The 13,657-nt window shown below is 41.5% G+C and overlaps 1 protein-coding gene across 4 annotated transcripts in view; it reads right to left on the minus strand.

The window, feature by feature from the left end:
- eefsec (eukaryotic elongation factor, selenocysteine-tRNA-specific) overlaps window positions 1-13,657 on the minus strand; it is a 454,525-nt gene that overhangs the window by 281,774 nt on the left and 159,094 nt on the right. For all 4 annotated transcript variants that reach the window (XM_059943929.1, XM_059943928.1, XM_059943930.1 and 1 more), the window contains exon 4: window positions 12,874-13,038. In XM_059943929.1, coding sequence (XP_059799912.1) covers window positions 12,874-13,038 — 165 coding nt within the window. The remainder of the gene's footprint in view (window positions 1-12,873; window positions 13,039-13,657) is intronic.

Consider the following 13,657-nt stretch of genomic DNA (forward strand, 5'->3'; position numbering starts at 1 on the left):
TCTCTTTCCTTTCAATCCAACCCTGGTCCTTCCTTTCCTATATCCCACCCCCTCTGGCCTCCCCTCCATTTTCATCACTCCCTGGTTCTATCCATCTTCCACTGTTGCACTTCAACCACCAGATTTCCTCTAGTTCCATCTATTCATCCCTCCCTTAACTAGTCCCTGTTATCACCTTCCCTCCTGCAGTTTGTGACTTGCTCTAGTTTCCCACGCCTGCAGTCCCTTGTGTCTCTTGGATAAGCCTGGGATCGTTATCCCCAGAGTGAAGGAGGATGAGGGACAACTTTACAGATGTTTGTAGAATCCTGAGGGGCATTGACAGAGTAGATAATGGCAGTTTTTCACATAGGGTGATGAGGTGTGAAACTAGATTTAACGTGAGAGGGGAAAAATTTAAAGGGAAAAAGAGGAGCAAGTTTTTTAACAACACAGGAGCTGGTGGGTAATAGAACAAGTTGATAGAAGAAATGGCAGAGGTAGATACAATTACAATATTTAAAACTCATGTGGATAAATTAATGGGTAGGAAAGGTTGAAATCAGTGATTCCCAACCTTTTTAACGTCATGGACTCCTACTGTTAGCCAAGGGGTCTGTGGACCACAGGTTGGGAACAACTGGTTCACAGGGATATGGGCCAGGAGCAGGAAAATGGGTAGATAGACATTTTGGTCAGCGTGGGTAAGCTGGGTTGATTTCTGAAGGTCCCTAAACCAGTGTCTATGAGCAAAAGCTGATCAGCTAGTTCAGTCAGTTGTTTACAAGGGAGAACTGATTTTCTTAAACAACCATAATAACCACAGTCAGGTTCCAAATCTCAAATCTAATTGCAGCAGAAAACCCAGTCAGAGGAATTGCTGGAGACTGTTGTTTCTACCCACCTGCACCGGAGTGTTAAACGCTCAGAAGTGGTCAGTGGCTGACCAAACATTCTGTACTAAATAACCATGAGTGTTGCCACATGAAAAACAATGAACACTGTATCTGTGAAAAGATGTGCCGACTCTCTATGACTTATAGTCATAAAGTTATAGAAAACTTCAGCACAGAAAGAGGCCCTTTGGCCTAACTAGTCGATAGGAGAAGGCAGTTTAAATGATTCAGCACAGACTAGATGGGCCAAAGAGCCTGTTTCTATGCGTATTTTTCTTTGACTCCATGACACTAGTCCACGGTGTCCATTAATCTGCCTAGTCCCATCAACCTGCACCTGGACCATAGCCCTCCATACTGCTCCCATCCATATTCCTACCCAACTTTCTCTTAATTGTTGGAATTGAACTGTATTCACCACTTCCACTGGCAGCTTGCTCCACACTCGCACCAGCCTCTGAGGGAAGATATTCCCCCTCAAGTTCCCCTAAACATTTCACCTTCCACCCTTAACCCATGACCTCTTGAAGTTGAAGTCTCATCCGACCTCAGTTGATTAAGCGTGTTTGCACTTACCCCATCTATACTTCTCGTAATTTTGTATACTTCTATCAAATCTCCCCTCAATCTCCTACGCTCCAGGGAATAAAGCCCTAACCTATTCAACCTTTCCCTATAACTTAGGTCCTCAAGTCCTGGCAACATCCATATAAAATATTTCTGCACTCTTTCAATCTTATTGACATCTTTCCTCTAGGTAAGTGGCTTGCTGAGAGGTTGAAGGGCATGAGGGCACCAACTGCTGGACTGTCAAATTACAACTAACATAATATTCTGCAATTGTATTCTGCTTTAGTCAGAGTTCAGAATTCAACTGCAGCATCCTCTGAAAGAAAGGTTGTATATTCTCCCCATGTGTGAGTGGAATTCTTCCAGAAATACTCCCACAGTCCAAATATATACCAGTTAGTAGGTTAATTAGTCATTGTAAATTGTCCGTGATCAGGTTGGGGTTAAATAGGTGAGTTGCTGGACAGTGTGGCTTATTGGCCTGGAAGGGCCTGTTCTGTGCTCTCTCGAAATTAATTAATAAATAAATAATCTGGTGCCCACATTTTTTCAAAATTTTCATTGTTCTATGTTCAGTGTCCGACATTGTTCTGATGGTGTGTAGCAACGATGCTTTGATACAGATGCTGGATCATTCTGGGGCTCTATACAAATATACTTCAAATTATACAGCACTATTCACCCTGTAATTTATATTATAAATTATTTCAGCAAATGTTAGTAGCATCAAGTTTCTGGTGTCAATATCTTAGAGAACTTATTCTAGGCCCAATATATTAATACATATACATTTCAATAGGAGTTGGAGGAGATTTGGTACGTCACCAAAGACTCTAGCTATAGATGTGTAGTGGAGAGCCTCTGACTGGTTGCATCACCATTTCAGAAAAAGCTGCAGAGGGATGTAAACTCAGCCAGCTCCACCATTGAGGACATTTTCAAAGGGGGCATGCATCATTAAGGACTCCCACCATCCATTCTATGTCCTGGATGGTGCCCTTTTCATTGCTACCATCAGGAGATACAGGAGCCTGAAGATGCGTACTGAATGGATCATGAACCCATGATCGCCATCTCAATATCTGCTCTCTTTTTGCACTACTTAATTGGTCTTTCTTATTTCTCAATGTAAGACACACACACACACACACACACACACACACACACACACACACACACACACATAGTGATTTATTTATGTCTTGAACTGTACTGCTGCCACAAAACAACTGATTTCAGAACGTGTCAGTGATAATAATCCTGATATTGATGTTTCAAGAATCACAATCTCATTGTTTTATTAAACACCAAAGATACCCAACTCAAACCTAGAAAGTTAAGTCTTACACCAACCTTCTGCCAATGCGCAAGAGTCACCACCATCAGGGAAGAACCAACCCTGCCTTAATGTCACAATGAGCAGATCAGCAATAACATGGAATATAGTCTGTTTCACAAACTCCAAACCAATCCCTGACCAATAGCATAGAACATTGACATACAGTAGAATATAGAATACTACAGCACAGTACAGGCCCTTCAGCCCACAATGTTGTGCCGACCTATTAACCTATTCTAAGATCAATCTAACCTTTCCCTTCCACATAGTCCTCCTTGTTTCTATCATCCGTGTGTCCAAGAGTCTTTCAAATGTCCCTAATGTCTCACCAGAGGCAGCACATTCCACGCACCTACCATTCTCTAAAAGATCTACCTCCGACACCCCCCCCTATATTTTCCTCCACTCACCTTACAATTATACCCACATGGATCAGTCATATCTTCCCTGGGAAGGTTCTCTTGCTTTCCATTCTATCTATGCCTCTTATCATTTTGTACTCATCTATCACTCTCCAAAGAGAAATGCCCTGGCTTGTTCAAGCTTCCTTATAAGACATGCTCTGTAATCCAGGCAGCATCTTGGTAAATCTCCTCTGCATCCTCTCTAAAGCTTCCACATCCTTCCTATAATGAGGTGACCAAAATCGAAGATAATACTCCAAGCATACTAGAAAAATCTTTATGCTTTAGTATTTTTCTGATATACTACAAAACATAATAAAATAGCTTAGTTCAGTTTTGTTAAAATAATTTAGTTAGACCAATCGGCAACGTTGCCAACGACTCTGGAATTGGCTCCTGCAAGGCTCCATATTGATTGCTGTTGGACACACCGAGGTAAATGGACATGAGAATTTTCCCAGCATTTCATGCAGAACTGCAGCTGGCTTCTTTGCTACAGGATATGACTGTACAGGGGAAATTCTTGTCCAAATTGCAATTACCACAATTGAAAATGATTGGAGATTTCCTTGAGAAAGAATGAGATCTCCATGGAATTTCTTCCACCCATACTAGTGAAACGGTTATCAAAGGAGTCAGCAATCGATCTGTTGCCCAGCTATGGTTTTCTTCCAATGAAGCTGGTCAGACCTAACTGTATATGCATTGAATTTAGTCACTGTTTGAACTAAATTTAAATAAGACGCCTTTCTGTCTCTCACCTTGCTCCTATCTCTCCTGCAGGTGCAGCACTATTTTCAGGAGAAGGTGCCACCCCACCAACCCAGTTTGAACCCTAGCCTAGTTACTGGACAACTTACAATACCAATGAATATAAAAAACCCAGAATGTCTTTGGAATGTGGGAGAAAACCAGAGCACCTGGAGGAAACCCACGTGGTTACAGGGAGAACAGGCAGCAGCAGGAATTGAACTTTGAAGCTTTGGACGTTGGTAAGACATCACTTCTCCATTAACAAATTAAGACCTGCGTTGGAAAACTACTCAGTCATGAGAGTATCGCGACCTAATTTAATTACTGATATCTACTTCCTGCTATTGCCAAAAACAACTATTGAATCAGAATCAGAATCAGGTTTATTGTTCCTGACAAATGTCATGAAATTTGTTTTGTGGCAGCAGTACAGTGCCTGACATAAAGTATACCTTAAATTACAAAAAGAAATATACACTCATTGGCCACTTTATGAGGTACACCTGCTCATTAATGCAAATATCTAATCAGCCAATCATGTGGCAGCAACTCAAAGCATAAAAGCACGCAGACATGGTCAAGAGGTTCAGTTGTTGTTCTGACCAAATATCAGAATGGGGAAGAAATGTGATCTAAGTGACTTTGACCATGCACTGGTTTTTGGTGCCAGATGGGATGGTTTGAGTATCTCAGAAATTGCTAATCTCTTGGTATTTTCATGTACAACAGTCTCTAGAATTTACAGAAAATGGTGCAAGGAACAAAAAAATCCAGTGAGAGGTAATTCTGTGGGCGAAAATGTGGGAGAGAGGCCAGAGGAGAATGGCCAGACTGGTACAAACTGACAGGACAGTAACAATCACCCAAATAACCACGTGTTACAACAGTGGTGTGTAGAAGAGCATCTCTGAATGCAGAACACATCAAACCATAAAGTAGGTGGGCTACAGTAGCAGAAGACCATCAACATATTCTCAGTGGCTAAATTTTATTTCTGACAATCCTGATTTAACTCTAACCTAATCACGGAACAATTTGCAATGACCAATTAACCTACTTGATACGTCGTTCAACTGCAGGAAGAAACCGGAGCACCCGGAGAAAACCCACACATTCCACGGGAAGGATGTACAGAGACTCCTTACAAAGGATGCCAGAACTTGTTATGTTTTGTTACTCTAAAACATAAAAACTAATTGAAAAGAGAATAAGAAGTCTGGTAGATAAGTGACATACTTTGTTGTTACTTTGACTGAGATATGCACATATCACGTGGTAGTGTCATGACGTATGCAATTCCTATATTTTTACATATATCATCATCATTACCTGCTGTGTCGTATGATGTAGGTCTTTCCAGGACCATGATTGTTCTTGGCAAATTTTCCTGCAGAATTGATTTGCTGTTGCCTTCTCCTGGGCAATGTGAGCTCAGCCATTATCAATACTCCAGAAACTGCAAGAGTAAAGAGTCGACGTTTCAGGCTGAGACCCTTCATCAGGACTTCTCTGATGAAAGGATTCAGCTCAAAACGCCAACTGTTTACTCTTTTCCATGGTTACTGCCAGGCCTACTGAGTTCTTCCAGCTTTTTGTGTACGTTGCTCAGATTTCCAGCATCTGCAGATTTTCTCTTGTTTGTGCCTCTTCAGCGATTATCACCTTGACATCAGTGGTCACATAACCGGGACCTGTGATATGCACCAGCTGTTCATACGACCATCCACCACCTGCTCCCAGGGCTTCCCGTGACCCTGATCTGGAGGCTAAGCAGGTGCTACAGCTTGCCCAAGGGTGACCTGCAGGCTAGCGGAGCGAAGGAGCACCTCACACCTCCTTTGGTATTGACGTATCTCCACCCTGCCACTAACATACTGCATAATCCATTTAAAAATTGTTTAAACAAACCAGAATGCTTAGTAAAACAATATATTTACAATATTACCAATAATACTGAAAAATTAAATAAACAACTAAACTGAACTCCAAACTCTGACACTCCACAGTGTTGAGTTAACTACTATGTTATTGTGGCGCCCTCCTGTGCTTAATAAAGTGGTCACTGAATGTGTATATATATAACAAAATAAATAGTGCACTAAGAGAGCAAAATTATTGATAGAGTGTCAAAGGTCCATTACACATTCAGAAATCTGATGGCGGAGGAGATTGTTTATTGATAGAAATATGGAGGGCTATGTGGGAGGGAAGGTTACTTTGATTTTAAAGGTCAGCACAACACCGTGGACCAAAGGGCCTGTACCACACGGGTAGTATTCTATGTTCTAGTGTGTGAGGTTAATTCATTTGTTTTCTTGTTACTGGCTTCAAAGACTAAAGCTTGGAGAGCACTGTAAAGCTCAAGCCATCAAATTCTAGGACAGTGGTTCTCAAAGAATTGATAGTGAACTTCAGAAAGGGTAAGACAAGGGAACCCATACAAGGGATCAGAAGTGGAAAGGATTACCGTTTTCAAGTTCCTGGGAGTGAACATCTCTGAGGATCTATCCTGAGCCCAACATATCAATTCAGATACAAAGAAGGCACGACAGCTGCTATATTTCATTAGGAGTTTGAGGAGACTTGGTATCTCAACAAAGACACCTGCAAGTTTCTACAGAGGTAGCATGTAAGCATGGAGAGCATCTCTGTCTGGTATGTGGGGGTGGGGGGTAGGGGGAGGGCACTGCACAGGATCAAAATATGCAGCAGAGTGTTGAGAACATAGTCAGCTAAGTCATGGACACTAGCCTCTCCAGCATTCAGGACATCTTCAAGGAATGATCCCTCAAAAAGAGGTGACATCCATCAATCACTGATCACCCAGGGCATATCCTCTTCTCATTGCTGCCATCAGGGAGGAGGTACAGAAGCCTGAAAGTACACACTCAACGATTCAGGAACAGCTTCTTCCCCTCTGCCATCCAATTTCTGAATGGACATTGAACCCATGAACACTACCTCATTACTTCTTTTTCTCTTTTTACACTACTTATTTAATTTTACTATATATATATACTTTTACTGTAGTTTACAGTTTTTGTTATGTATTGCAATGTACTGCTACAATGACATGTGCCAGTAATATTAAAGCCAGTAGGGATCAGAAGACATTTTACAGAGACCTAAAATATTACAAGACTGTACTCCAGAATGAGGGGAAGGAGTCGTGCTTTGTGTCCTATCTTGGTTCTTTGTGCTGCCGCAAGAATTGTCAATCAGAGACAGGTTGTAAGAAATAACTTTAAAGAAGAATTGGGTATAGAGAGGCTCATGTAACTAACAGTGACAGCACTGATGGAGTGGAGAGTTAGACTGGGAATGAAGACAGTGTGGTGATACTGCCGTGCATAGCGGATACGATAGGATTTTAGCTTAGAAAGAAAGGCTGTGTAGTGTAGTGGATGTGGCACGGTTGCATAGTGGTTAGCATCATGCTTTTCAGCACCCTGTGACCCAGGGCTCTATTCCCATCACTGTCCATACGGAGCATGTACGTACTCCTCATGACCATGCGGGTTTCCTCCCACATTCCAAAGACATACGGGTCAGGGCTAGTAACTTGTGGGCATGCTATAGCGGTGCCAGGGCATGGCTCACTTGTGGGCTGCCCCAGCACACCCTTGAACTGTGTTGGTCATTGATGCAACATCGACACATTTCACTCTTTGCTTCAATGTTTACATGTGACAAGTAAAGCTAATCTTTAACTTTATATTTAAGAAAGAGATGGGTTTCTAAATGTAAGAGGAGTCAAGGGTGCGGAGTCTGAGTGGGAATATGGAATGGAGATAGAGGAATCACTTTGATTGTATTGATTGGAATGTGGGAGGAAATCCACAGTCATCAGGAAAACATACAAACACCTCACTGGCAGCGGCAGGAATTCAACTCCAATCTTCCACTTGCTGATGATATAAAGTGTTATGCTATGCTACCGTTCCTTTTCTGCACTCTGTAGCAGGGATTCATCCATCCCTGAAATAGGATAATTTCTTTGTCCTAAATATTTAACTCAATTTACCTTATCTATCCGTCCATGTGTCTATTTATCTATCCATTTACTTACTCACTCGCACACTCTTTTAAATTTATTGAGACACAGTGTGGAATCGGACCTTTCAGCCCTTTGATCCATGCCACACATCAATCTCCCATTCATCCTAGCTTTACCACTGAACAACTTACAATGACCAGTTAACCTACCAACCAGTACATCTTTGGACTGCGGGAGGAAACTGGAGCACCCAGAGAAAGTTCATGCGGTTACTGGGAGAATTTCTTACAAACAACGGCGGGAATTGAACCCAAGTTAGCTGTACTATAAAGCATTGTGCTAACCACTATTCTACTGTGTCATGCTCCCCCCATCCCGAGATAGTGACCCCTGGTGATATTCAGCCTGTTAAACTTGATCCCTATTCAAACTCAAGTCACGTTTATTGTCATTTAACTACATAAATATATACTGTCAAATGAGTTGTTTCTCCAAGCCAGGGTGTAAAGCACAGTAGTACACATAACACACAATGACTTAGGAAAAGTAAGAATAATGTCTACAAATGAATTATGCATAAATAAACAAAGTAAAGTGCATAAATTAAGTATTGCAGGGTACAGTACAAATTATCCAGTGACACTTCAAATGCAATGTGGCAGGGAGTTCAGAAGCCTAATGTCCTGAGGGAAGAAACTATTTCCTATCCTGACCATTCTTGTCTTTATGCATCAGAGTCTCCTGACATGGTAAAACGTCAGAGAGGATGTTGGATGGATGGGTGGGATCCTTGATAATAACCAAGGGCCTTGACTACACAGAATTCCAAATAAACTCCAAATAAACTCCAAATAAAAATTGTGAACTACAAAGGGTTAAAACAATATTGAAATGTTCAAAAGCACAAGGAGATTTCATCGCTGTGCACTGGAAAATTTCAAATCAATTTGCAGTTAATTTACAAAATCAAATGCACAGTAAAACAGAAACCTCAGTAGGCCAACTACAATCCCTCCAATCTACTTTGTGATTGCTTTAATGGTTTTTTTTGCTACGATCGCAGAATCTAATGATTTTTCTCTGTTAGCTCAAGTAATCATTGCCAGATGGTAATTACAGTGGGCTAAATGCACCGCAGTACATCTGAGCAGTCCAGCATCACTGCCGGTCCCTTTGCAGCCCCAACACCCTGACTCTCTAATTAACCAAGTCACCAGAAACAAACACTATTTGAACACTTGTTATCGGCCTCATCTGCCAAACAGGATAGGCTGCTGCTGACTTGAATTCCTGTCAGCGGCATTCCCCACAGATTCCAGGAACAAGTGAAGTTCCGTAAGCTGCTATTTGCAACATGGACCGAACATAAAGTAGGTCTCTGATGCTGTGCAGTTAAACAAGTTTCTTTTGCTAACAGTGAAGGGACAACAAAAAAGGTTATTTTCCCCCAGAATTGGCTTCAATTTGGTTAAATGAAATCAGATCTGTGGGACGCCAGGGTAGCATAGTGGTTAGCATGATGAAATTACAGCTCAGGGCTGGGGAGTTCGGAGTTCAGAGTTCCATTCCGGCACCGTCAGTAAGGAGTTTATACATTCTCCGCATGAATTGCGTGAGTTTCCTCCCTCAGTCCAAAGACATAACAGTTAGGAGATTAATTGGTCATTGTAAATTGTCCTGTGATTAGGCTAGGGTTAAATAGGTAAGTTGCCATATGGTACAGCCCACAGGGCTGGAAAGGCCTGGTCCTCGCTATATATCCAAATAAAAAAATTAATACAGCAAAACAGATACTCCCCCCCAACACCAAAGTGGCTGCAATTTGGTTAAATGAAACAAGATTCAAGATACAAGCTTATTTATCATGTGTGTATCAAAACATACAGCGCTATTTTGGCAACGCTTGTGGGTTGCCTTGGGCATGCTGGGAGTAGACCGCATGTGTTGCCACACATTCTGGCACTAACCTCGCCTGCCCTCCATATTCAGCAGAACAACACAGAACTCAATAAGCAACACAACAAGCCCTCTTCCTCCCCCCCCGCCCTCCCACATACAAAGTCCCTGTAGCCTCAAGATCGTCCTTTAAATCCCCCACATCCCTGTTCTAAACCCTAACCTGCCTTCTGCCTCCCCTCTCTGTCCCAAAGCCATCAGCACAAATCAAAGAAATTTTAAAAAACTAAAACTGAGTCGTGACCTCAACAGAGGTTTCAACTAGGCGCTACCTTGAAAGAACCAGCTTTGCAGGAGTGAGTGGTCAACAGAGAGGCTATCAGCCACGTGATCACATTAGAACAGACGGAGGAGAAAGACAAATAAACATTTGACATTTCAGGCCAAGGTCCTTCATCGGTACTCGGCATGAAAGGTCAACTGTTTATTCCTCTCCGTGGATGCTGCCTGACCTGGTGAGTTCCTCCAGCTCTTTGTATGTGTACATGTGTTTATGATTTTCCTCACTCAAGCCTGTTCTTCCATTCAACAAGGTCACAAGACCCCCTAATACCTGCTCTATCTCATATTCCTGAATTCCCCTTACATACAGAAATCTTGTTTCAAAAGTAATCAATGACTGTATCTTCACAGCCCCCAGTGGAAAAATCCCAAGATTGAGCATATTCGAAGTAAATACATTTCTCCTCACTTCCCTTATTTTGAGACTGTAAGGTGTCACAGTACTGTAGTGGTTACAGCACCAGTGATCAACAATTAGAGTTTAATTTTGCCACTGTTTTTAAGGAGTTTGTACATTCTTGCTGTGATTGCGCGCGTGCACCGATTTCCTCCCACATTCCAAAGATGTACGGGTAAGGGTTAGTAAGCTGTGGGCATGCTGTGTTGGCGTTAGAAGCACAGAGTACTTATAGGCTGCTCCCATCACAATTCCCAGAATGTGTTGGTCGCTGATGTAAATTGCACATTTCACTCTATGCTTCTATATTTTGATGTACGTGTGACAAATGAAGCTAAACTTTAATCTTGAAATCTTAAAAAATGTGCGACTTTTCCTAAACTAAAAATAGAATACTATCCTACTTTTGTCAAATACTCACGAGGACACAACAGCCAGATTTATTGGCAGATGATCAGTAGGTGTCGGGCATTCCTGCCTAAAGCAGCCAGAACATCAGACATTCTGCAGCTAAACACTTGGGGAGTATAAACAGCACTTGTTGAAACTGAAAAGGAAGGATTATCACATAACAACTGACCACTTTGTATGGATTACCAGGACAGAAGTTGGTAGCTATGGGTTTTTAGTTGAACAGGGCTAAGAAAGCAGCATTGCCTTAAGACCACAAGACCTAGGAGCAAGATTAAGCCATTCAGCCCATCGAATATGCTCTGCCATTCTATCATGGCTGATTTATTATTCCTCTCAACCCTATTGTCCTGCTTTCTCCCTGTAACCTTATTAATCAAGAACCTATCAACCTCTGCTTTAAATATACCCAATGACTTGGCCTCCAGTCATCTACAGCAATGAATTCCACAGATCCATCACCCTCTGACAAGTTGAAAGTGTAGCAGGTCCTTGGTTATTGTGTGAAATAAATGAACTACAGTAATATGTGAATCTGTTAACTCAGTCACACCAAACCAGTAGCTCAGATGTGAATGCACAGGAACCTAAGAAACTGCAGGGAGTAGTGGACTTAGCACAATAGATCAGGGCATATCCTACCTCGCTATCGGTAGTACCTATGGGAGGCACTGCCTCAAGAAGACAACATCTATCATTAAAGATCCTCACCATCCGGGCCATACCATCTTCTCACATATGGCAAGACAAGCCATATTGTGTTTTACTGCAAACTACCGCAACATCCATGGGCTCAAGGTCTTAGACTATATATTTTTTGTGTGACTGTATTTTACTGATATCTCATATGTGCTTGCTAACTTATGTCTGTTGGTACAGTGTTTTGCACCTTGGACCCGGATTAACAGTGTTTCGTTTGGCTGTATTCATGGGTATTCATGTATGGTTGAATGACAATTGAACTTGAACATGAGGTACAGAAGCCTGAAATCCCACACCACCAAGTTCAAGAAGAGCTACGTCCCTTCAACCATTTGGTTCTTGAACCAACCGGCACAACCCTAATCACTATCTCAGTAATAACAACCACTTTGATCAGCTTGCACTAAAATGGACTTAGTATTTTTTCTGATTATAATTTTGTCATTTCTTGTAAAAATTATGTTTCATATATATTTAATATAATTTTATACCTACGGACAACCAATGGACACACTTTCAAGGACTCTACTACTCATGTTCTCAATATTATTTATTACTTATTTATCATTATTATTATTTGATTTTTTTTGTATTTGTACAGTTTGTCTTTTACAGATTGGTCGGTTGTCAGTCTTTGTGAGTAGTTTTTCAATGTTTCCATTGTTCTACTGTGAATGCTTACAGGAATATAAATCTCAGGGTAGTATATGGTTACATATATGTACTTCGATAATAAATGCTAACTTTGTCTTGTGAGTGCTGTTTATCTGATGCTCTGTGCCTGTGGTGCTGCTGCAAGTGAGTTTTTCATTGCACCTGTGCATACATGGACTTGTACGGATGACAATAAATTCCACTTTCGAGTTACTTGCAAATCAGAGGAAACATTTCCCATTTAGAACTTTAAAGACAGAGCCAGTGATTTCTGTTCTGAAGGAAGTACAAATACACACTTTAAAGACTAATCAAATATTATCAATTCCTAACTACAAAAAAAACATGAACTGGCGTATTTAACTGTTGAGATTCTGGAGTTCCTGTTGCAAAAAAAATTAGAAATAAATGTAACATAAAGTAAACTTCAAATGTCTATAAAATACCCTAAACTCTAGCAGATTATAGACATTCCCGTCTGGAAGAGCTGCTTCTGAATGCCGCTCTTGATTCAGGTTCTTTGAACATGTTACCTTGAGGGCGGGGATCTCCACGCTGTCGTTGACACTGACAGACCCAGAAAGGATGGTCCCTGTCATCACGGTGCCCTGACCTTTGATCGAGAAACAGTGGTCAGCCGCCATGAGGAAAGAGCCAGAGGGATCACGTTTTGGCATGTACGTCTGCGATATCAGGAGCTGTGGCGGGGGAGGGACCAGAGGGAAACAACAGGGGTCAATCACATACAAAGAATGTAAAGAGACCGGGTTGACTTCATTAAAAAAAATTACAAGCATCATATTTCAATCAGATTACCCCTGGTTGAAGAGTAACTAGTCTTTCCATCATCAGCTCACAGCTGCTGTCTACAGAAAGTAGTGGACTCAGCCCCGTACATCATAGACACATCCCTCCACACCTTCACTAGAATCTACAGGAGGAGTTGCCTCAAGAAGTCACCATCCAGGCCATGTCACCTTCTCACAGCTACCATCAGGCAGGAGATACAGAGACCTGAAACACCACATTGCCAGGTTCAGGAACAGCTACTTCCCTTTGAATATTCGGTTCATGAACCCACCAGCAGAAACCTGATCACTTGTAAGATAAATCAGAATCAGAATCAAGTTTATTATCATTGACATATGCTGTGAAATTCGTTGTTTTGCGACAGTGATACAGTGAGTATGTAAAATATACTGTAAATTCCAATAAGACATATATAAATGGAGATAATTCAGAAGCTTGTTTGGTTGATGGTTGGGTTGAGTTACTCTTCTACCGTGGCAATTTACTTGCAAATGTTTCACCATCACT

Source organism: Hypanus sabinus, chromosome 19 (genome assembly GCF_030144855.1).
Source record: "Hypanus sabinus isolate sHypSab1 chromosome 19, sHypSab1.hap1, whole genome shotgun sequence".
Classification (NCBI taxonomy): Eukaryota; Metazoa; Chordata; class Chondrichthyes; order Myliobatiformes; family Dasyatidae; genus Hypanus; species Hypanus sabinus.